Source organism: Salmo salar, chromosome 08 (genome assembly GCF_965601325.2).
Source record: "Salmo salar chromosome 08, fSalSal1, whole genome shotgun sequence".
In the NCBI taxonomy this organism is placed as follows: Eukaryota; Metazoa; Chordata; class Actinopteri; order Salmoniformes; family Salmonidae; genus Salmo; species Salmo salar.
In genome coordinates, this window is record NC_138298.1 from 24,638,209 (window position 1) to 24,663,761 (window position 25,553).

Genomic DNA, 25,553 nt, shown 5'->3' on the forward strand with positions numbered 1-25,553 from the left:
TGGTTTAGGTAGAGGATGGTGCTGGCTAGTAGTGATGCTATGGTTTAGGTAGAGGATGGTACTGGCTAGTGGCTAGTAGTGGTGCTATGGTTTGGGTAGAGGATGGTTCTGGCTAGTAGTTGGCTATGGTTTAGGTAGATGATGGTGCTGGCTAGTAGTGGTGCTATGGTTTAGGTAGAGGATGGTGCTGGCTAGTAGTTGGCTTTCGTTTTGGTTAGAGGATGTGCTGGCTAGTAGTTGGCTATGGTTTGGGTAGAGGATGGTTCTGGCTAGTAGTAGTGCTATGGTTTAGGTAGAGGATGGTGCTGGCTAGTAGTTGGCTTTCGTTTTGGTTAGAGGATGTGCTGGCTAGTAGTGGGCTATGGTTTAGGTAGAGGATGGTGCTGGCTTGTAGTAGTTATATGGTTTTGTCAGAGGATGGTGCTGGCTAGTGGCTAGTAGTGGAGCTATGGTTTAGGTAGAGGATGGTGCTGTCTAGTAGTGGGCTATGGTTTAGGTAGAGGATGGTGCTGGCTAGTACTGGGCTATGCTTTAGGTAGAGGGTGGTGCTGGCTAGTAGTGGGCTATGGTTTAGGTAGAGGATGGTGCTGGCTAGTAGTGGGCTATGGTTTAGGTAGAGGATGGTGCTGGCTGGTAGTGGTGCTATGGTTTAGGTAGAGGATGGTGCTGGCTAGTGGCTAGTAGTGATGCTATGGTTTAGGTAGAGGATGGTGCTGGCTAGTAGTGGTGCTATGGTTTAGGTAGAGGATGGTACTGGTTAGTAGTGGGCTATGGTTTAGGTAGATGATGGTGCTGGTTAGTAGTTGGCTATGGTTTAGGTAGAGGATGGTACTGGCTAGTGGCTAGTAGTGGTGCTATGGTTTAGGTAGAGGATGGTGCTGGCTAGTATTGATGCTATGGTTTAGTTAGAGGATGGTACTGGCTAGTGGCTAGTAGTGGTGCTATGGTTTGGGTAGAGGATGGTTCTGGCTAGTAGTGGTGCTATGGTTTAGGTAGAGGATGGTGCTGGCTAGTAGTTGGCTTTCGTTTTGGTTAGAGGATGTGCTGGCTAGTAGTGGGCTATGGTTTGGGTAGAGGATGGTTCTGGCTAGTAGTTGGCTATGGTTTGGGTAGAGGATGGTTCTGGCTAGTAGTAGTGCTATGGTTTAGGTAGAGGATGGTGCTGGCTAGTAGTTGGCTTTCGTTTTGGTTAGAGGATGTGCTGGCTAGTAGTGGGCTATGGTTTAGGTAGAGGATGGTTCTGGCTAGTAGTTGGCTATGGTTTAGGTAGATGATGGTGCTGGCTAGTAGTGGAGCTCTGGTTTAAGTAATGAATGGTACTGGCTAGTGGCTAGTAGTGGTGCTATGGTTTAGGTAGAGGATGGTACTGGTTAGTAGTGGGCTATGGTTTAGGTAGATGATGGTGCTGGCTAGTAGTGGAGCTCTGGTTTAGGTAATGAATGGTACTGGCTAGTGGCTAGTAGTGGTGCTATGGTTTAGGTAGAGGATGGTGCTGGCTAGTAGTGGTGCTATGGTTTAGGTAGAGGATGGTGCTGGCTAGTAGTGGGCTATGGTTTAGGTAGAGGATGGTTCTGGCTAGTAGTTGGCTATGGTTTAGGTAGATGATGGTGCTGGCTAGTAGTGGAGCTCTGGTTTAGGTGATGAATGGTACTGGCTCGTGGCTAGTAGTGGAGCTATGGTTTAGGTAGAGGATGGTGCTGGCTAGTAGTGATGCTATGGTTTAGGTAGAGGATGGTACTGGTTAGTAGTGGGCTATGGTTTAGGTAGATGATGGTGCTGGTTAGTAGTTGGCTATGGTTTAGGTAGAGGATGGTACTGGCTAGTGGCTAGTAGTGGGCTATGGTTTGGGTAGAGGATGGTACTGGCTAGTAGTTGGCTATGGTTTAGGTAGAGGATGGTGCTGGTTAGTAGTGGGCTATGGCTTAGGTAGTGGATGGTGCTGGTTAGTAGTGGAGCTATGGTTTAGGTAGAGGATGGTACTGGCTAGTGGCTAGTAGTGGTGCTATGGTTTAGGTAGAGGATGGTGCTGGCTAGTAGTGATGCTATGGTTTAGGTAGAGGATGGTACTGGCTAGTGGCTAGTAGTGGTGCTATGGTTTGGGTAGAGGATGGTTCTGGCTAGTAGTTGGCTATGGTTTAGGTAGATGATGGTGCTGGCTAGTAGTGGTGCTATGGTTTAGGTAGAGGATGGTGCTGGCTAGTAGTTGGCTTTCGTTTTGGTTAGAGGATGTGCTGGCTAGTAGTTGGCTATGGTTTGGGTAGAGGATGGTTCTGGCTAGTAGTAGTGCTATGGTTTAGGTAGAGGATGGTGCTGGCTAGTAGTTGGCTTTCGTTTTGGTTAGAGGATGTGCTGGCTAGTAGTGGGCTATGGTTTAGGTAGAGGATGGTGCTGGCTTGTAGTAGTTATATGGTTTTGTCAGAGGATGGTGCTGGCTAGTGGCTAGTAGTGGAGCTATGGTTTAGGTAGAGGATGGTGCTGTCTAGTAGTGGGCTATGGTTTAGGTAGAGGATGGTGCTGGCTAGTACTGGGCTATGCTTTAGGTAGAGGGTGGTGCTGGCTAGTAGTGGGCTATGGTTTAGGTAGATGATGGTGCTGGCTAGTAGTGGAGCTCTGGTTTAAGTAATGAATGGTACTGGCTCGTGGCTAGTAGTGGAGCTATGGTTTAGGTAGAGGATGGTGCTGGCTAGTAGTGATGCTATGGTTTAGGTAGAGGATGGTACTGGTTAGTAGTGGGCTATGGTTTAGGTAGATGATGGTGCTGGTTAGTAGTTGGCTATGGTTTAGGTAGAGGATGGTACTGGCTAGTGGCTAGTAGTGGGCTATGGTTTGGGTAGAGGATGGTACTGGCTAGTAGTTGGCTATGGTTTAGGTAGAGGATGGTGCTGGTTAGTAGTGGGCTATGGCTTAGGTAGTGGATGGTGCTGGTTAGTAGTGGAGCTATGGTTTAGGTAGAGGATGGTACTGGCTAGTGGCTAGTAGTGGTGCTATGGTTTAGGTAGAGGATGGTGCTGGCTAGTAGTGATGCTATGGTTTAGGTAGAGGATGGTACTGGCTAGTGGCTAGTAGTGGTGCTATGGTTTGGGTAGAGGATGGTTCTGGCTAGTAGTTGGCTATGGTTTAGGTAGATGATGGTGCTGGCTAGTAGTGGTGCTATGGTTTAGGTAGAGGATGGTGCTGGCTAGTAGTTGGCTTTCGTTTTGGTTAGAGGATGTGCTGGCTAGTAGTTGGCTATGGTTTGGGTAGAGGATGGTTCTGGCTAGTAGTAGTGCTATGGTTTAGGTAGAGGATGGTGCTGGCTAGTAGTTGGCTTTCGTTTTGGTTAGAGGATGTGCTGGCTAGTAGTGGGCTATGGTTTAGGTAGAGGATGGTGCTGGCTTGTAGTAGTTATATGGTTTTGTCAGAGGATGGTGCTGGCTAGTGGCTAGTAGTGGAGCTATGGTTTAGGTAGAGGATGGTGCTGTCTAGTAGTGGGCTATGGTTTAGGTAGAGGATGGTGCTGGCTAGTACTGGGCTATGCTTTAGGTAGAGGGTGGTGCTGGCTAGTAGTGGGCTATGGTTTAGGTAGAGGATGGTGCTGGCTAGTAGTGGGCTATGGTTTAGGTAGAGGATGGTGCTGGCTGGTAGTGGTGCTATGGTTTAGGTAGAGGATGGTGCTGGCTAGTGGCTAGTAGTGATGCTATGGTTTAGGTAGAGGATGGTGCTGGCTAGTAGTGGTGCTATGGTTTAGGTAGAGGATGGTACTGGTTAGTAGTGGGCTATGGTTTAGGTAGATGATGGTGCTGGTTAGTAGTTGGCTATGGTTTAGGTAGAGGATGGTACTGGCTAGTGGCTAGTAGTGGTGCTATGGTTTAGGTAGAGGATGGTGCTGGCTAGTATTGATGCTATGGTTTAGTTAGAGGATGGTACTGGCTAGTGGCTAGTAGTGGTGCTATGGTTTGGGTAGAGGATGGTTCTGGCTAGTAGTAGTGCTATGGTTTAGGTAGAGGATGGTGCTGGCTAGTAGTTGGCTTTCGTTTTGGTTAGAGGATGTGCTGGCTAGTAGTGGGCTATGGTTTAGGTAGAGGATGGTGCTGGCTTGTAGTAGTTATATGGTTTTGTCAGAGGATGGTGCTGGCTAGTGGCTAGTAGTGGAGCTATGGTTTAGGTAGAGGATGGTGCTGTCTAGTAGTGGGCTATGGTTTAGGTAGAGGATGGTGCTGGCTAGTACTGGGCTATGCTTTAGGTAGAGGGTGGTGCTGGCTAGTAGTGGGCTATGGTTTAGGTAGAGGATGGTGCTGGCTAGTAGTGGGCTATGGTTTAGGTAGAGGATGGTGCTGGCTGGTAGTGGTGCTATGGTTTAGGTAGAGGATGGTGCTGGCTAGTGGCTAGTAGTGATGCTATGGTTTAGGTAGAGGATGGTGCTGGCTAGTAGTGGGCTATGGTTTAGGTAGAGGATGGTTCTGGCTATTAGTTGGCTATGGTTTAGGTAGAGGATGGTACTGGCTAGTGGCTCGTAGTGGTGCTATGGTTTAGGTAGAGGATGGTGCTGGCTAGTAGTGGGCTATGGTTTAGGTAGAGGATGGTGCTGGCTAGTAGTGGGCTATGGTTTAGGTAGAGGATGGTGCTGGCTAGTAGTTGGCTATGGTTTAGGTAGAGGATGGTCCTGGTTAGTAGTGGGCTATGGCTTAGGTAGTGGATGGTGCTGGTTAGTAGTGGAGCTATGGTTTAGGTAGAGGATGGTTCTGGCTAGTAGTTGGCTATGGTTTAGGTAGAGGATGGTGCTGGCTAGTAGTGGGCTATGGTTTAGGTAGAGGATGATGCTGGCTAGTAGTGGGCTATGGTTTGGGTAGAGGATGGTTCTGGCTAGTAGTGGGCTGTGGTTTAGGTAGAGGATGGTGTTGGCTAGTAGTGGTGTTATGGTTTAGGTAGAGGATGGTACTGGCTAGTAGTGGGCTATGGTTTGGGTAGAGGATGGTTCTGGCTAGTTGTGGGCTGTGGTTTAGGTAGAGGATGGTGTTGGCTAGTAGTGGTGTTATGGTTTAGGTAGAGGATGGTACTGGCTAGTAGTGGTGCTATGGTTTAGGTTGAGGAGGATGCTGGCTAGTAGTGGGCTATGGTTTAGGTAGAGGATGGTGCTGGCTAGTAGTGTGCTATGGTTTAGGTAGAGGATGGTGCTGGCTAGTAGTGTGCTATGGTTTAGGTAGAGGATGGTTCTGGCTATTAGTTGCCTATGGTTTAGGTAGAGGATGGTCCTGGTTAGTGGCTCGTAGTGGTGCTATGGTTTAGGTAGAGGATGGTGCTGGTTAGTAGTGGGTTATGGTTTAGGTAGAGGATGGTGCTGGCTTATGGCTAGTAGTGGTGCTATGGTTTAGGTAGAGGATGGTGCTGGCTTATGGCTAGTAGTGGTGCTATGGTTTAGGTAGAGGATGGTTCTGGCTTATAGCTAGTAGTGGTGCTATGGTTTAGGTAGAGGATGGTGCTGGCTAGTGGGTAGTATTGATGCTATGGTTTAGGTAGAGGATGGTCCTGGCTACTGGCTAGTAGTGGTGCTATGGTTTAGGTACTACCTGGCTTGATGACTCCTTGCTGTCCCCAGTTCACCTGGCCGTGCTGCTGCTCCAGTTCCCACTGTTCTGCCCGCAGCTATGGAACCCTGACCTGTTCACCGGACGTGCTACCTGTCCCAGACCTGCTGTCCCAGACCTGCTGGAACCCTGACCTATTCACCGGACGTGCTACCTGTCCCAGACCTGCTGTTTTCAACTCTCTAGAGACAGCAGGAGCGGTAGAGATACTCTCAAAGATCGGCTGTGAAAAAGCCAACTGACACTTACTCTTGTGTTACTGACTTGTTGCACCCTCGACAACTACTATGATTATTATTATTTGACCATGCTGGTCATTTATGAACATTTGAACATCTAGGCCATGTGCTGTTATAATCTCCACCCGGGACACAGCCAGAAGAGGACTGGCCACCCCTCATAGCCTGGTTCCTCTCTAGGTTTCTTCCTAGGTTTTGGCCTTTCTAGGGAGTTTTTCCTAGCCACCGTGCTTCTACACCTGCATTGCTTGCTGTTTGGGGTTTTAGGCTGGGTTTCTGTATAGCACTTTGAGATATCAGCTGATGTAAGAAGGGCTACATAAATAAATTTGATTTGATATGGTTTAGGTAGAGGATGGTACTGGCTAGTGGCTAGTAGTGGAACTATGGTTTAGGTAGAGGATGGTGCTGGCTAGTGGCTAATAGTGATGCTATGGTTTAGGTAGAGGATTGTACAGGCTAGTACTGGGCTATGTTTTAGGTAGAGGATGGTGTTGGCTAGTGGCTAGTAGTGATGCTATGGTTTAGGTAGAGGATGGTGCTGCCTAGTAGTGATGCTATGGTTTAGGTAGAGGATGGTGCTGCCTAGTAGTGATGCTATGGTTTAGGTAGTGGATGGTACTGGCTAGTAGTGGAGCTATGGTTTAGGTAGAGGATGGTGCTGGCTAGTGGCTAGTAGTGGTGCTTCGGTTTAGGTAGAGGGTGGTGCTGGCTAGTAGTTAGTAGTGGTGCTATGGTTTAGGTAGAGGATGGTGCTGGCTAGTGGCTAGTAGTGATGCTATGGTTTAGGTAGAGGATGGTGCTGGCTAGTGGCTAGTAGTGATGCTATGGTTTAGGTAGAGGATGGTGCTGGCTAGTGGCTAGTAGTGATGCTATGGTTTAGGTAGAGGATGGTACTGGCTGCTGGCTAGTGGTGGTGCTATGGTTTAGGTAGAGGATGGTGCTTGATTGTACTGGGCTATGGTTTAGGTAGAGGTTGGTGCTGGCTAGTGGCTAGTAGTGATGCTATGGTTTAGGTTGAGGATGGTACTGGCTAGTTGTGGTGCTATGGTTTAGGTAGAGGATGGTTCTGGTTAGTAGTGGTGCTATGGTTTAGGTAGAGGATGGTACTGGCTAGTAGTGGTGCTATGGTTTAGGTAGAGGATGGTGCTGGCTAGTAGTTGGCTATGGTTTAGGTAGAGGATGGTTCTGGCTAGTAGTTGGCTATGGTTTAGGTAGAGGATGGTGCTGGCTAGTAGTGGGCTATGGTTTAGGTAGAGGATGGTGCTGGCTAGTAGTTGGCTATGGTTTAGGTAGAGGATGGTTCTGGCTAGTAGTTGGCTATGGTTTAGGTAGAGGATGGTACTGGCTAGTAGTGGAGCTATGGTTTAGGTAGAGGATGGTACTGGCTAGTAGTGGGCTATGGTTTAGGTAGAGGATGGTACTGGTTAGTGGCTAGTAGTGGTGCTATGGTTTGGGTAGAGGATGATGCTGGCTAGTAGTGGGCTATGGTTTAGGTAGAGGATGGTGCTGGCTAGTAGTTGGCTATGGTTTAGGTAGAGGATGGTGCTGGCTAGTAGTTGGCTGTGGTTTAGGTAGAGGATGGTACTGGTTAGTGGCTAGTAGTTGGCTATGGTTTAGGTAGTGGATGGTACTGGCTAGTAGTTGGCTATGGTTTAGGTAGAGGATGGTTCTGGCTAGTAGTGGTGCTATGGTTTAGGTAGATGATGGTACTGGCTAGTAGTGGTGCTATGGTTTAGGTAGATGATGGTACTGGCTAGTAGTGATGCTATGGTTTAGGTAGAGGATGGTGCTGGCTAGTAGTGGTGCTATGGTTTAGGTAGAGGATGGTGCTGGTTAGTGGCTAGTAGTGGGCTATGGTTTAGGTAGAGGATGGTGCTGGCTAGTAGTGGAGCTATGGTTTAGGTAGAGGATGGTACTGGCTAGTGGCTAGTAGTGGGCTATGGTTTAGGTAGAGGATGGTCCTGGCTAGTAGTGGTGCTATGGTTTAGGTAGAGGATGGTGCTGGCTAGTAGTGGGCTATGGTTTAGGTAGAGGATGGTACTGGCTAGTAGTGGAGCTATGGTTTAGGTAGAGGATGGTGCTGGCTAGTAGTGGGCTATGGTTTAGGTAGAGGATGGTACTGGCTAGTAGTGGAGCTATGGTTTAGGTAGAGGATGGTGCTGGCTAGTAGTGGGCTATGGTGTTGGGAGGCTGGCTAGAGGGGCGGAGTGGGTGGTCTGGCTAGTAGTGGGCTATGGTTTAGGTAGAGGATGGGCTGGCGTAGGGCTAGGTAGTGGGTGGGCTAGCTGGTTGGCTAGGTAGGAGGGATGGTGCTGGCTAGTAGTTGGCTGTGGTTTAGGTAGAGGATGGTACTGGTTAGTGGCTAGTAGTTGGCTATGGTTTAGGTAGAGGATGGTTCTGGCTAGTAGTGGGCTATGGTTTAGGTAGAGGATGGTGCTGGCTAGTAGTTGGCTATGGTTTAGGTAGAGGATGGTGCTGGCTAGTAGTTGGCTGTGGTTTAGGTAGAGGATGGTTCTGGCTAGTAGTGGTGCTATGGTTTAGGTAGAGGATGGTGCTGGCTAGTGGCTAGTAGTGGGCTATGGTTTAGGTAGTGGATGCTACTGGCTAGTAGTGGAGCTATGGTTTAGGTATGCATATGTGCCTCCTAGATTCAGTAAAAGCTGTGTCGGTCACAGAAGCCCCCAGGTTTCCCCTGGTGGATTTAACCTTAAGGACGGCACACAATGGAAGCACAGTTTATTAAGAAGTTGAGGGAAATGGGCTGTGACAGCTGCAACTGGGAGAGCACAAAAGAGGTCTTCTCCAATATGGTGGAGGCAAGGGCGTTTCAAAAGCTCCTCGGCTTTCTCAGGTGCCAGAGAGGCCGTCAGCAAGTGGGCTGTGTTGGTTTTTCTGCCATGGGATGGAGCTGGAGATATAGGGGGAAGTGTGTGCACGGGTTTGTGTGTGTACCTGCATCAATGACTGCATGCTTGTTATATTGTCTCATTTATATGGTTTAGGATTCTCTCTCTCTCTGTCTCTCTCTATCTCTGCTCTCTCTCTCTCTCTCTCTCTCTCTCTCTCTCTCTCTCTCCATCCTCACTCTTTCTCCCTCTGTCGGAAAAGAGAACCCGAAGACTGGAGAGCTTAAATGAAAATCCTACATCCAGGTTCTTATCTCGTTCCCGCAGGGAAGCAAATGTGAGCTGAAAGACGTAACAATTAAGAGAAGAGGGGTGAGGATGGTATAATTTTAGCCCCAGCTAGTACAGGCATGTCCCTGGCTGTTCCAGGCCCAATTCAGGCCCTCTATTTGGGAGTCCTCTTCGGTCCTCATCCTGGTGGTATAAAGTGCCATTAAAGCTATTCCAACACACAGATTATCCCCTGACCTTTGACCCAGGCTGACCTGGGTTCTCCTGGGCTTGACACGTCAGGACTTTAGAGCAAGGGTTTAGGGACTAATTAGTTGCTATGAGTGAGCTAATTTTGTTTGAAGTTGGATTTAGATCATTTTTTGTAGTTGATGCTCACTGTATTTTTGATCGGAAGTCCTTTTTTCGGTGTTTTTCATTACTATGCAAATTAGTTCTAAAAATGTTGGACTATTTTGAGGCAGGATCCAACATTACGTAAGAGGTGGTCAAGCCAAACGTACTTGATATGTTTGATGCTGGTGTGTGTGTGTGTGTGTGTGTGTGTGTGTGTGTGTGTGTGTGTGTGTGTGTGTGTGTGTGCGTGTGCGTGTGCGTGTGTGTGTGTGTGTGTGTGTGTGAGAGAGAGAGCAAAAGAGAGAGGGCTGAGACCTGGGGGTCTTGATGCTTAACCAGGCTCCGGAATCTGACACGCATGAAGGCCCTTTTAGTAAGGTGTGCATAGCTGAGATCCACCCCACCCTACTGCTAAACCCCTGGTTAGGACATTCCCAGAGGGGGTAGGGGGAGAGGTGGTAGTTTGGTGCCGGTCTGTGAGGGGTCCGGTCCGGCAACACAGGAAATTCCAGGGGGAGTTGTGGCCTTGCCAAAAATTAGCATGCTGAGAATGTCACCTTAGCACGAATCGCCTCGCTGCAAATCAAGCCAATGAAAGTCACCTAGTGGTGTTTTATTCATTTATATATATACAGTTGAAGTCGGACGTTTACATACACCTTAGCCAAATACATTTAAACTCAGTTTTTCACAATTCCTGACATTTAATCCTAGTAAAAATTCCCTGTCTTAGGTCAGTTAGGATCACTACTTTATTTTAAGAATGTGAAATGTCAGAATAATAGTAGAGAGAATTATTTAATTCAGCTTTTATTTCTTTCAAACATTCCCAGTGGGTCAGAAGTTTACATACACTCAATTAGTATTTGGTAGCATTGCCTTTAAATTGTTTAACTTGGGACAAAGGTTTCGGGTAGCCTTCCACAAGATTCCCACAAAAAGTTGCGTGAATTTTGGCCCATTCTTCCTGGCAGAGCTGGTGTAACTGAATCAGGTTTGTAGGCCTCCTTGCTCGCACACGCTTTTTCAGTTATTCCCACACATTTTCTATCGGATTGAGATCAGGGCTTTGTGATGGCCACTCCAATACCTTGACTTTGTTGTCCTTAAGCCATTTTGTCACAACTTTGGGAGTATGCTTGTGGTCATTGTCCATTTGGAAGACCTATTTGTAACCAAGCTTTAACTTCCTGACTGATGTCTTGAGATGTTGCTTCAATATATCCACATCATTTTCCTCCCTCATGATGCCATCTATTTTGTGAAGTGCACCAGTCCCTCTTGCAGCAAAGCACCCCCCACAACATGATGCTGCCACCCCCGTGTTTCACGGTTGTGATGGTGTTCTTCGGCTTGCAAGCCTCCCCCTTTTTCCTCCAAACATAACGATGGTCATTATGGCCAAACAGTTCTATTTTTGTTTCATCAGAGGACATTTCTCCAAAAAGTACGATCTTTGTCCCCATGTGCAGTTGCAAACCGTAGTCTGGCTTTTTTATGGCGGTTTTGGAGCAGTGGCTTCTTTCTTGCTGAGCGGCCTTTCAGGTTATTGTCGATATAGGACTCGTTTTACTGTGGATATGGATACTTTTGTACCTGTTTCTTCCAGCATCTTCACAGGGTCCTTTGCTGTTGTTCTGGGATTGATTTGCACTTCTCACACCAAAGTACTTTCATCTCTAGGAGACAGAACGCGTCTCCTTCCTGAGCGGTATGATGGCTGTGTGGTCCTATGGTGTTTAAACTTGCGTACTATTGTTTGTACAGATGAACGTGGTACCTTCAGGCGTTTAGAAATTGCTCCCAAGGATGAACCAGACTTGTGGAGGTCTACAATTGGTTTTGACTGATTTTCTTTTGATTTTCCCATGATGTCAAGCAAAGTGGCACTGAGTTTGAAGGTAGGCCTTGAAATACATCCACAGGTACACCTCCAATTGACTCAAATTATGTCAATTAGCCTTTCAGAAGCTTCTAAAGCCATGACATCATTTCTGGAATTTTTTAAGCTGTTTAATGGCACAGTCAACTTAGTGTATGTAAATTTATGACCCACTGGAATTGTGATACAGTGAATTATAAGTGAAATAATCTGTCTGTAAACAATTGTTGGAAAAATTACTTGTGTCATACACAAAGTAGATGTCCTAACCGACTTGCCAAAACTATAGTTTGTTAACAAGAAATTTGTGGAGTGGTTGAAAAACAAGTTTTAATGACTCAAACCTAAGTGTATGTAAACTTCCGACTTCAACTGTATGTGTGTGTGTATATATATATATATACATATATATGTATTTATATGTATGTTTGTTTGTTTGTTTGTTTAGGGATAGCATTTGTTATATGTTGGGCAAGATTGGGTGTAGTCAAAATGCGTAGGATTGGTTGATGGATGACTTTCAGATCAAGCGTATAGCCTTTTGAAATATCATGCTATACATTTACCCATCATTCTTATACACACCGGTATATATTTGATCGTTTTTTCAGACAAAGCCATATATCCTTTAGAAATGCTGTTTTGACTCTGTTAGAAGCAGGTCCAGGGTCAGTGCTGGCGGCTCTGATTGTGAGTAGTAGATTTAGCATGGCTAAGCAGTACCATGTGTTCAGTGCTGTTGGAGCGTGTAAGCGGCTGGGGGGCTGGCCGGGTTGGAGGGGCGGGTTGGGGGGGTGCAGACTTCTGTGAGTCAGCCTAGGGGTGGGGGGTGGTAGGGAAGGGGGTGCTGTGGCCAGACCACTGCTGACGTGATTAACCCAGCCTTTTGGTTCTACTGCAGACGTCTCTACAAGATCTCTCTCTCGTCCTCTCTCTCGTTCTCTCCCTCCTTCCCTTTCTTGTCCTCCTCTTTCAATTCTCTCTCTTTCAATTCAATTCAAGGGGCTTTATTGGCATGGGAAACATGTTCTTTCTCTCTCTCGTCCTCCTTCCCTCTCTATTCCTCCTTCCCTCTCTTGTCAACCTTCCCTCTTTCTCTTGCCCTATCTTTTTCTCTCTCCATCAGCCCTCCTCCATCGCTCATCCCTCCTTCTCTCCTCCTTCCCCCGGCTCTGGCTCTGTAATGAACTCCTCTTATTCACCGGCTAATGACTGCCTTTGATCTCACTGCTAAGACCTCTGCTCTAACTCTACCCTGTGGGGCTTTCTCTTCCACTCTCCCCCTTCTTTCCAACCCCCTCTGCCCTTAGGCAGGAAATAGGGGCAGTACTCACGGACCACGGCTAAACAAAGTTTTGAGGTTTTGGGGAAAGGCTGGAAGGGGAGTACATTGAGACCTGCCCTGCGGGAAGGTGTTTTATTTTTACTGTGCCATTAAAGCCCCCATGCAGTCTTTTTTAATATTATTTTTTTAGCATCACATATGTCTAGTAAATCACTGTTTATTTCATGAATATAACTCCATGCCACTGAGCAAAATATATTTGTAATCATTTATTTCCCTGATCCTCCTTTTGCCATTGAAATGCTCAGACTGATCGTGTGGGCGTGTTGATACAAATTTAAATATATTTACATACACAACCCTGATTGGCGGATAAGATCGTTTAGAGACTCTAGAGCCTACTGCAGTTACCCCTTCAAAGTAGGAGGATACATATGCAAATAAAAGATTACTGGTCATTGGTCAGAATAATCAGATCAGATTGTGATGTCATGCCGTGGGCCAGAAACTCCATGCCACCTGAACAGGCTGAAATTCCAGGGGTTTTTCTCTCCAAAATCTCTTACACTAAAAGGGCATTTTCACAATTTCAGAGTCTTATTTCGACCTCATGGTGTGGATATATAATTAAAAACAGGAAAATTGTGACTGCACCACCCCTTTCATCTTACCAGCTCCTTTGTGTGTGTGTGTGTGTGTGTATGTGTGGGCTACACAAATCACCAAACGGCTGTACCCTTGTCATTGGAGAGAGGGCCGGGACTTGATTTAGCGCTGGAAAACTGTGTAAATGCTAGCTGCTAGCTGAATTGAGGAAAGGTAATGTAATGCCTTGTTTAATGTGTTCTGCCTCTCTCATGGTGTCCTCCTCTCTCTCTCCCTCTCCGTTCCAGTCCAATAAGGTTCCGGTGGTGCAGCCGTCGCATGCGGTCCATCCGCTCACCCCCCTCATCACGTACAGCGACGAACATTTCGCCCCCGGACCCCACTCCGGACACCACCCCCAGGACGTCAACCCCAAACAAGGTAGGCCATGCCCCCCTCCCCTCAAATCACTAAAGCAGTGGACATCATTAACCATGGTAACACAAAGGAGACACATATTTTGTACACACATTTGTTTACATCCCTGTTAGTGAGCATTTGTCTTTTGCCAAGATAATCCATCCACCTGACAGGTGTGGAATATCAATAAGTTAATTAAACTGCATGATCATTACACACCTTGTGTTGGGGTCATTCTAAGGCCACTCTAAAATGTGCAGTTTTGTCACACAACACGATGCCACAGATGTCTCATGTTTTGAGGGAGCGTGCAATTTGCACGCTGACTGCGGGAATGTCCACCAGAGCTGTTGACAGAGAATTCAATGTCCATTTCTCTACCATAAGACACTTCACCTCCAACATCGTTTTAGAGAATTTGGCAGTACGTCCAACCGGCCTCACAACCGCAGACCCCATGTAACCACACCAGCCCAGGACCTCCACATCCAGCTTCATCACCTGCGGGATCGTCTGAAGCCAGCCACCCGGACGGCTGATGAAACTGTGGGTTTGCACAATGAGGAATTGTCAGAAACTGTCTCAGAGAAGCTCGTGCAGTTCTGCGTCGTAACCGACTTCAGTGGGCAAATGCTCACCTGTGATGGCCTCTGGCACGCTGGAGAAGTGTGCTCTTCAGAGGTGAATCCCGGTTCATCTGTACCAGGCAGATGGCGTCGTGTGGGCGAGCGGTTTGCTTACGTCAACATGTGTGCCCCATGGTGGCGGTGGGGTTATGGTATGGACAGGCATAAGCTACGTACAACTAACGCAGTTGCATTTTATCGATGGCATTTTGAATGCACAGAGATACCGTGACGAGATCCTGAGGCCCATTGTCGTGCCATTCATCCACCACCATCACCTCATGTTTCAGCATGATAATGCATGGCCCCATGTCGCTAGGATTTGTACACAATTCCAGGAAGCTGAAAATGTCCCAGTTCTTCCATGGCCTGCATACTCACCAGACATGTCACCCATTGAGCATGTTTGGGAGGCTCCAGTTCCCGCCAATATCCAGCAACTTCGCACAGCCATTGAAGAGGTTGTGGGACAACATTCCACAGGATACAATCAACAGCACGAGGCAAATGGTGGTCACACTAGATACTGACGAGTTTTCTGATCCATGCCCCTACCTTTTTAAAAAAAAAATATTAAAAGGTATCTGTGAACAACAAATGCATATTTGTATTCCCAGTCATGTGAAATCCATAGAATTTATTTCAATTGACAGATTTTCCTAATATGAACTTTAACTCTGTAAAATCGTTGAAATTGTTGCACATTTTTTATATTTTTGTTCAGTGTAGTAAAGATTTTCACATCGCACCGTATTCATCACTACCCATCTCCACAAAGAGGCATGAAGCCAAAGCTATTCCTCAGAGGGAAATGTAATGCAGAAGTTCACCCAGCCACCTACACAAGGTGGTTGGGTGACGTTCTGTCTCAGAGAAAGAAAAGTAGAACACCTTCCTCCACACAGCGTACCGCATCTCCCCACCTACCTGAATCAAGCAGAGAGCTCCTCAGACAGGCACGGCTGTCAGGGCCTTACCACACTGCACTGCTGAAAACCCCTTTTATTTCCTCTCTATCGTTCTTCTCTATCTTTCTCTACTCTTTTTTTTACCCCTCCATTCGTCACCTTATATAATACTATTTCCCTGTCTGTCTGAGTAAAAAACGTCACAGTAAAACCCCTGGCAGACTGTCTGTCTGAGTAAAAAACGTCACAGTAAAACCCCTGACAGACTGTCTGTCTGGGTAAAAAACGTCACAGTAAAACCCCTGACAGGCGCTAGAGCATAAAGGCAGTTGGAAAGCCCAGGCACAGTCAGGGTGAGACTTTGGCAGAGGTTCATAAGTCTTGTACTGGTCTGGCCCCGGCCCTCCATATGCGCTCCCCTCCCCTCTCCTCCCCTCTTCCTTCCGGCTGCCACGCACCGGCCCCCACTTAGGAGGCAGACCAGACAGGATGCAATGTGTGATGACGGAGCAGTTGAGTAAATAATCCAATATGGCCGCCATACACCAGATCTATCAAGACATTGTAGTGATCTTATGTACCTGTGCACAGCAGGACGACTGAATAGTGGATTTAGTGAAAGGCTGCATTTGTTCCAGAAAGTCATTCACTTGCCTTGTAGCTACAGGATTTCTTTACAGTAATGCTTTCCATAGGGCTCCGTTTTTTAAAACATTTTGGTCCTCATTTACAGTCCTCATACATTTTGGTCTGAGTAGTCCCCAGGGATTGAGTATGAGAGTTGATGATAAACATAGCACAGGATGGAGTTATATGAAGAAACCGCTGGAGGAGATCCAAGTCTGAATCGACCCACACACTCCCATAGCCTGGACTGGTCCATGTAGAAGAGATCTGCTAGATGAATTAGCTGTAAATGAAGTCCCATGGCATTTCCAGGTCTAGATACTGTAGAAGAGCTGACGATATGTAGGAAGCAGAAAGGGTAGTCTCTATCCATCTCTCTCTCTCTCTTGTGCTTTCTCTTTCGCTCTTTCTCTTACTCTTTCTATCACACTTTTGCCTTCTTGTTCTCTTGCTCACCCGCTCTCTCGCTCTCATTTTCATCAGCCAATCGACTCGCTGCACTCCATAGCGGGATCAGGACTTTGATCTTCTTGTTAATTATTTAAGAAATCATGGATGTTCTCATTATGGGCCCTAATAAGCTCTAATATGTGCCGGGCGGTAACGTCGGATCAAAGGTCAAACTCCGGAGCCCTTTGAACAAACTTCAGACTTCACATTGTAATTTACAATGATAAAAATGTAACACTTAAAATATAATATTTTAATACGAGATCATATTTTGAAATACAAGTTATGTCTACATGTGGACAAGGTTATGAAAATGGTTCAGAAGCAAGGCTAGCTGGGTAAAATGGTGAGAAGGATGTTGATGTGAACGTGAGCGAGTAATTCCGCACCTTTTTAGTGCCTTGAGTGACAGTGTTAACACTGAGCTCCCCTCACTCCATCTCTATCTCTCCCTTCCCTCCTGACTTTCCTATCCTTCACTACCTTCTCACTTTCCCTCCGCCCCATGCTCCTTACCCTTCCTTACATCCCCCATTCCTCTCTCTCACGCTCCCCCTCCTTTCGCTCCCTCCCCTTCCTTCCCTCCTTCCCTAGTGCCCTACAGAGCACCCTGAGACTGGGGTGGTGAAGAAGTGGGCTGGGGGTGCTGGAATCCAGCGTTGCTACAGTGGCTTTGGAGATAAGCCTCCTGTCTCTGCTGCTCCGAAGGAGTTAGACCCCATCAGACTGCAGCCTGAGAAGAAAGAGGGGGGTGGAGAGAAGGGGGGGGGGAGAAAAGCATGGATCCATCTGGGATTAGGAGATGGTGTTAATCTGGAGGCGTTTGCCGTCTTCTATGCGTGTGTGTGTCACTGCAGGGCCTTCTACACGGGCCTACACAGCACTCCCTTGACCATAGCTCCCAGTCTGACAGATCCATTTACTAGGGTCCTTAATTTCCTTTACCCTCCTCCCTCTCTCCATCCTTCCATCCCAGTTTAACTTCTCGCCAGCCTCCACAACAAGCGGAGGTAGGCTGAGAGCCCTTGACCTTGAAGCCCAAGAGGCCTAGCGTTGATGAAGAGAGGGAGAGCTTAGCTGTGTTGAGGACCCAGTGACAGGGCAGGGCCCCAGTGAATGCTCTCTCTAGGGAGCATTACAGGAAGCACAGAGACAGGCCTTAATGAACACTCTGACTGGAGGGACTAGAGGGACTGGAGGGCTACATGGGGGGGACTAGAGGGACTGGAGGGCTACATGGGGGACTAGAGGGACTGGAGGGACTGGAGGGCTACATGGGGGGGACTAGAGGGACTGGAGGGCTACATGGGGGGGGACTAGAGGGACTGGAGGGCTACATGGGGGGGACTAGAGGGACTGGAGGGCTACATGGGGGGTGGGCTAGAGGGACTGGTGGGCTACATGGGTGGACTAGAGGAACTGGTGGGCTACATGGGGGGACTAGAGGGACCGGAAGGCTACATGAGGGCACTTGAGGGACTGGAGGGCTATATGGGGGGACTAGAGGGACTGGAGGGCTACATGGGGGGACTAGAGGGACTGGAGGGACTGGAAGGCTACATGGGGGGACTAGAGGGACTGGAGGGCTACATGGGGGGACTAGATGGACTGGAGGGACTGTAGTGCTACATGGGGACTATAGGGACTGAAGGGCTACATGGGGGGAGTAGAGCAACTGGAGGGACTGGAGGGCTACATGGGGACTAGAGGGACTTGAGGGACTGGAGGGCTACATGGGGACTAGAGGGACTGGAGGGCTACATGGGGACTAGAGGGACTGGAGGGCTACATGGGGACTAGAGGGACTGGAGGGCTACATGGGGACTAGAGGGACTGGAGGGCTACATGGGGGGACTAGAGGGACTGGAGGGCTACATGGGGGGACTAGAGGGACTGGAGGGACTGGAGGGCTACATGGGGGGACTAGAGGGACCGGAGGGTTACATGAGGGCACTTGAGGGACTGGAGGGCTACATGAGGGCACTTGAGGGACTGGAGGGCTACATGAGGGCACTTGAGGGACTGGAGGGCTACATGAGGGCACTTGAGGGACTGGAGGGCTATATGGGGAGGACTAGAGGGACTGGAGGGCTACATGGGGGGACTAGTGGGACTGGAGGGCTACATGGGGGGACTAGATGGACTTGACGGACTGGAGGGCTACATGGGGGGACTAGAGGGACTAGAGGGACTGGAAGGCTACATGAGTGCACTAGAGGGACTGGAGGGCTACATGGGGGGACTAGAGGGACTGGAGGGCTACATGGGGACTAGAGGGACTGGAGGGCTACATGAGGGGGCTAGATGGACTGGAGGGACTGTAGTGCTACATGGGGACTATAGGGACTGGAGGGCTACATGGGGGGAGTAGAGCAACTGGAGGGCTACATGGGGATTAGAAGGACTTGAGGGACTGGAGGGCTACATGGGGACTAGAGGGACTGGAGGGCTACATGGGGGGACTAGATGGACTGGAGGGCTACATGGGGACTAGAGGGACTGGAGGGCTACATGGGGACTAGAGGGACTGGAGGGCTACATGGGGGGACTAGATGGACTGGAGGGACTGGAGGGCTACATGGGGACTAGAGGGACTGGAGGGCTACATGGGGGGACTAGAGGGACTGGAGGGCTACATGGGGGGACTAGATGGACTGGAGGGACTGGAGGGCTACATGGGGGGACTAGAGGGACCGGAGGGCTACATGAGGGCACTTGAGGGACTGGAGGGCTACATGAGGGCACTTGAGGGACTGGAGGGCTATATGGGGAGGACTAGAGGGGCTGGAGGGCTACATGGGGGGACTAGTGGGACTGGAGGGCTACATGGGGGGACTAGTGGGACTGGAGGGCTACATGGGGGGACTAGATGGACTTGACGGACTGGAGGGCTACATGGGGGGACTAGAGGGACTAGAGGGACTGGAAGGCTACATGAGTGCACTAGAGGGACTGGAGGGCTACATGGGGGGACTAGAGGGACTGAAGGGCTACATGGGGGACTAGAGGGACTGGAGGGCTACATGGGGGGACTAGATGGACTGGAGGGACTGTAGTGCTACATGGGGACTAGAGGGACTGGAGGGCTACATGAGGGGACTAGATGGACTGGAGGGACTGTAGTGCTACATGGGGACTATAGGGACTGGAGGGCTACATGGGGGGAGTAGAGCAACTGGAGGGACTGGAGGGCTACATGGGGACTAGAGGGACTGGAGGGCTACATGGGGACTAGAGGGACTTGAGGGACTGGAGGGCTACATGGGGACTAGAGGGACTGGAGAGCTACATGGGGACTAGAGGGACTGGAGGGCTACACGGGGACTAGAGGGACTGGAGAGCTACATGGGGGGACTAGAGGGACTTGAGGGACTGGAGGGCTACATGGGGACTAGAGGGACTGGAGGGCTACATGGGGGGACTAGAGGGACTGGAGGGCTACATGGGGGGACTAGAGGGACTGGAGGGACTGGAGGGCTACATGGGGGGACTAGAGGGACTGGAGGGCTACATGGGGGGACTAGAGGGACTGGAGGGCTACATGGGGGGACTGGAGGGCTACATGGGGGCAAATGTGAACCTTTCTGTATCTGTTATAATAATACACACTTGGCACACAGCCACACACATGTACAGTTCATACACTGAATTCCAACGCTGCCTGGCACAGATGTCCTTGTCATGTCAGTGACATGCAGGATCAAACCATTCAAAGATGCCGGAGAAACCATTCAAAAGATGGGAGTGTACACACACACCCAAATATTATTGGGTGGTTACCCCTCATTCACGGTCATTAAATGTTCTAACAATAATGTACAGTATCAATAACAAGCAAGGCTCTAAACACTGTTACAATATGGTGTCTAATACAGCAACGTTTCAACAACGTTGGGACAACGCGTCATCTTCATGGTCGGGTCATTGAATGCATGTTCTGTTCCTTTTCATACAGGACAGTACCACTCATCCTGTCTCTCTACAGGCATGCAGCGGCATCACCCCGGGCCAGACATGACCAACTTCTACCCCCTCTCCCCTGGAGGAGTGGGACAGATCACGCCCCCACTAGGATGGTACGTTTAGGATGACCACACACACACACACACACACACACACACACACACACACACACACACACACACACACACACACACACACACACACAACCACCCAATCAACAAGGGAAGATTGAGAACAACTATATACAGTACCATACATGTGGATCCATTGAGAAGAGTGACCCTACAGACAGACAGACAGACAGACAGACAGACAGACAGACAGACAGACAGACAGACAGACAGACAGACAGACAGACAGACAGACAGACCTTGGACTCTGTCTCCTCAGTGCCGTGGCCTCACCACACTGGTTCTCCCTGTGCCCAGCACATGTCCAACAGACCAGTCCAGCAGACCAGTCCAGCAGACTGCCCCATACGTGCTCACGCATATTCAGCTGTCTATTTAGCTGCTCAAAAGACTCCCTGTGTCAGCGGCTGCCTCTGAGCTGCACTATGTCGGTAGCTCTCGTATGAGGCCTCGCTCTCTCTCTCTCTCTCTCCCCTGGATTCTTTATTACCATATCTCTCTCTCCTTCTCATTTCTCTCTCCCCCCTTCTCTGGTTGGTACATGCCAGGACAGTCCTGGTATTGACAGGAGAGGCTTTGCACCCAGATTCTTCCCTACTGTACTTTACTCAAACATCTCTCCTGTGTTTTCTTTGAATATATTTTAACTCTTATTTCACCTAGTGTGAGTATGTTGGGGAGAGAGAGAGGACGAGGTTCTAAAGTTAATGCATGGGTTCTTGTTCCAGGTTCTCCCACCACATGGTCCCGGGTCCCCCCGGCCCCCACGCCACAGGGATCCCCCACCCGGCCATCGTCAACCCCCAGGTTAAACACGAGCCCCAGCACGACAACGACCTGATGCACATGTGAGTCCCCCAAACAGTGGCCCTGTCTGGGTCCACTTCACACAGGGCCAGCCGTGAGTAGAGTGTGGGGGGCTCAAACAAACCCTCATACGTCCCTCTCTACTGTTACGCTGAAAACACACATTCCTACCAAAACACACCTCGCTATTCTAATCCTCATGGTATTAGCAGCACATTGAGTTCAGGATACTTCCAGGTATTTGGCCGCTCAACCACATGTTCCAACAACGCAGCAGTCCAGCCTCCCTTCTCTCCTATCACCTTGATGTGAGGAGATAAGCAACAAGGGCCTCACAGAGCTGATAAGGGCCCCACTACGCTTCATTTGGCCCCTGGCATCACAACATGCATACCAACAGAGGCGCACACACACACACACACACACACACACACACACACACACACACACACACACACACACACACACACACACACACAGAGAGACACACACACACACAGAGACACACACACACACACACACACACACACACACACACACACACACACACACAGAAACGGAGACACACACACACCACACACATCAAGGTCCTGTGGCGCTGGGGCTACTAAGTGATTGGCAGTGTGTGTGCTGGGGGGGAAGGTTTAGTTGCCATTACTGGTGAAGTAATCTCTCTCTCCGCTTGAAAGCTCCAAGACTGTATGACTGTACATGATTAAAGACTCCTGGCGTGCTGGCAACGCCTCGCACGCACACACCCTCGCTCCCAATTGGCTGAGGCGAAACAGACCCCTTGCCGTTTGTTCTCACACTCCGGAGGCGCCCAGTTTCTCCGTCGCCACCCTCCCTCCTCCGTCCCCCTCTTCGTCTTTTAGCACCGCCGCCGTTCCCTCCTTCTTCTTTACCTCGCTCCCTTGTTCTTTTCTCGCCAATTGTTTTGCCAGGAAGCCTCAGCACCCGGATCAGAGGAAGGAGCAGGAGCCCAAGAGACCCCACATCAAGAAGCCGCTGAATGCCTTCATGCTGTACATGAAGGAGATGAGGGCCAACGTGGTGGCAGAGTGCACGCTCAAGGAGAGCGCCGCCATCAACCAGATCCTGGGACGGAGGGTACGTATGGGAGAACCCAGGATAGAGCACCCTGACTGGGATGGAGAACGGTTAACCACCCCCTGTTCTGTAGTCAAGGGTCTGAAACCTTGACAATGTGATGATGTGTGCTAGGGAAATGGCCATAAGACACCATTTGTGTTCTTGCGTTAACCATAACCACCTGACAGCATCTCTCGTTCAGCTAGAGGGCTTCGAGATCATAGAAATAGAATCCATAGAACGGGCCTCCCCATGCAAATCATGGAGAGAGTGTAATGATGTTATATGACCGTACTGTTTTCTCTTTTGTTTCCTATGTAACGTAAGTGCCTTAATGCGTTTGGACCCCAGGAAGAGCAGCTGCTGCCTTGGCAACTGCTAATGAGGATCCCTAATAAATACAAATACAAATGATGTCATAATAGGTGGACTGGTTAGAGGTTCCAAGCCCTTTCTCTGGATTCTCTTTCTATGTTTGAGATGTTCCTTCAACTCTTCTACATCAAGGTCCTTCAAGGGACTAATCCCGATGACCATGTCCTTGTCCTAGCCTGTTACTTCCCCTCATCAGACAGATCCACTTCCTACCTGACTGACTAGCGGACGTTCAACCAAATTGGCTTTTTCTACAAACTTACCGTAGATAATAATAGTGTGGTTTGGAAATGACAAAATGTGTTCCTTTTGAGAATGGGAGTAGAAGAAAGTGAATGAGAAAGAGACCAATAGAACGTGTTTAAAGCCTTAACAGAAAGCCCTGGTGGTTGGGCCAGCCAGCCACAGCAAAGCTCTGTTTGCGGCCTGTGTTTGGTAATTGCCCGCTGACATAGTTTGAAGCAAAAGCGCCGCTAAATTGGAACCAGTGTTTTGATATGAAATCAAAGTATTTTTCTCTCTCTTTCTTTCTCTCTCTCTTGCTCATATGCTAATCTCTTCATCATGTTCGCCCCCTTTAAAAACAAAAAGGATTCCCTATTTTTTTTTTTACCAAGCGTTTGTACATTTTTATAAAGGATTTTTTTCTGTAGCAAAACACTAGCACCCATGTCTTTGGAGGGATCTTTGGAGGGAACTTGAAAGTGCAGACCAGTAATTGACTGTGTGCTGTTTTTCCTTTTTTCTCTCTCGTACTGAATCAGTGGCATGCTTTATCCAGAGAAGAGCAAGCTAAGTATTACGAATTAGCCCGCAAGGAACGGCAGCTCCACATGCAGCTCTACCCAGGCTGGTCTGCCAGAGATAATTATGTAAGTATCATATAGAAACGGATTGGCAGCGGAGAGGTGTGTTGTGTGTGTGATTTTGTCAACTGCGATTGTATTTTTCTGGCTGGGGTTCAAATAGTATTTGAAATCTTTCAATTACTTTTGAGTGTTTGGCGTGCTAGATGAGCAGGGTTTGCACTTTTGGGGCTATTCCATTGGTCATATTTAGCCAGGCAAGGTTGATCACGCACCGCTAAAGTATTTAAAAGATTTGAAATACTCTTTGAACCCAGGCCTGTTCAGTTTTGATGTAGGCTATATGTTGTTTATGAAATTCAGAACAGTAGCTAGTATTCTGTGTTAGATTCCTAAAGACAATGCTAGCAACAACACTCTAATAAACTAGAGTTTTCCATGATAATGGTGTCCATTTTTAGCTGCTATGCTACAGCCTAATGTGTAATTCATAGCACTCTACTTCCATGCTATTATTACCACCATAAAGGATTCTAGTATCAGACTCAGTATTATGCGACGCTGAGAATAGTGGCCTGTGATGGTGCTGCCAGTCTTTGATGTTCCGTATCAACATGGAAGCCTTGGATATGTAAACAGAGTTGATGCCCCTACCCAGGGGCGTAGACACATAGTGACGAGTAGATTACTGTGTGGTTTCAGATGGCACAGCAACAAGATGTGTGTGTGTGTGTGTGTGTCAGGGCACCTGTTATGTTAGTAATATGTCATGTTCATCTAGGTGTGTGTCTGTTCCATATATGTGTGTTTGAGACTGTTCCGTGTGTGTGTGTGTGTATGTGACTGTATGCTAGCGCCTGCCGTTGTTAAAAAGTGTGGCTCCAGCACTCACTTTCACTCCACCACCACAGGGGCTCTTTGTAGTGTTCATCTGCCTCCTCTCTGGACAGCCCCGCTCAGCACCTCTCACCTTCTGCCTCCGCCGCCCCGCCACCACCACACCACGCTGGGAGAAACACTGCAGGACAGGGAGTAGAGGACAGGACGGCATAGGGCAGGACAATACAATGCAGTACAGACTTTAGTCTCTAGCCCTTACTCCATTGGTGTTGACAGATCTGAAAGGACTGATCCGATAGGCTAGAGCAATAAGCCAGGAAGTAGAGGATGACCTCATGGTGTCTGATGGCCTCTACTACCCTATAGCTGCGTTCGAATACTCATACTAACCGCACTATTGTGATGTAAATTGAGTATGTAGTGTGCTTATTGGTCATAGTATGGAGTTAGTATGCCAAAAGTTCCAGGATGTCGTACTAAATTCACCAAAATACGAAATATACAAGCAGTGGACACTGTTTCTGTGCTTTTAGGACCCATAATGAAATTCTTCAGAAAATGGCACAACGTTTTCAGATTTGAAGAAAATGGCGGAAAATATGCTGAAGTCTGACGAGAGTGGATACAAATGCATTGCTTTAACTAATTATGACAAATGTTAGGAAAATGTTGAGCAATGTAATAAAGTAATTACTTTTCAAATAAGTTATGTTACACGTTATGCTGGCTGACAATTTGTTAGCTACGCTAACCTTACGAACCGCATAGCATATCATTACAGCAGTATGTACCGGTATGTTAGCTAGCTACCTAACGTTAGTTGGCTACTAATACATTGTTGAACTTGCCAGTATATTAACTATATGCTGTCTAACTAACTACCCAACATTTATTGACTTGATTATTCACAGCATTCTTAGCTTAGCTAAGTGGTATAGTCGTTGTGTGTTCTCAATGGACTGGCTATCTATTCCGATTTCAGAGCACTCTCGTCTGAGTGTGCCAGAGTGCACAATAAATGATGAATTTACGAACGCTCAACACCTGTTGAATATCAACCCTACTCCTCGGCCAGAGCGTCCAGTGTGCGCTCTGAACACTCCGAGTGCGAAACGCTCTGAATTAACGAACAAACAATCTGACAACGCTCTGAGTTTACGAACGCCCAGAGCATTCTCTGGCACTCCAGATTGAATTTACAAACACACCCGAAATCGTAAGCTGTCTAGCTAGTAATTTGTTATGCTAACAAGCTAGCAAGAGGTTGCATAGCAACAGCATCAACTTCTGGTAGACAGGCGAAGCGCTAGTACGCTCAACTGAAAGGATGCCGTTCATTTACAGTTGACTAAAATGAACTAATAGTATATAGTATGTAGTATATACTCATTAAGTATGTAGTATACTGTATGTTTTTATGGGTATTTGAACACCGCTTATGAGTCTCATAGAGAGGAGCACACACTTAACACCAAGC

At 48.2% G+C, this 25,553-nt stretch overlaps 1 protein-coding gene across 15 annotated transcripts in view; it reads left to right on the forward strand.

Moving 5' to 3' along the window:
- The window catches only part of LOC106610340 (lymphoid enhancer-binding factor 1), a 71,048-nt gene that overhangs the window by 33,202 nt on the left and 12,293 nt on the right, over positions 1 to 25,553 (forward strand). For 10 of the 15 annotated variants that reach the window (XM_082978475.1, XM_082978479.1, XM_082978476.1 and 7 more), the window contains exons 4-8: positions 13,340 to 13,472; positions 20,018 to 20,138; positions 20,885 to 21,004; positions 21,899 to 22,073; positions 23,195 to 23,302. In XM_082978475.1, the coding sequence (XP_082834601.1) occupies positions 13,340 to 13,472; positions 20,018 to 20,138; positions 20,885 to 21,004; positions 21,899 to 22,073; positions 23,195 to 23,302 (657 nt within the window). The remainder of the gene's footprint in view (positions 1 to 13,339; positions 13,473 to 20,017; positions 20,139 to 20,884; positions 21,005 to 21,898; positions 22,074 to 23,194; positions 23,303 to 25,553) is intronic. The other 5 variants (XM_082978483.1, XM_082978484.1, XM_082978488.1 and 2 more) reach the window with 3 other exon arrangements.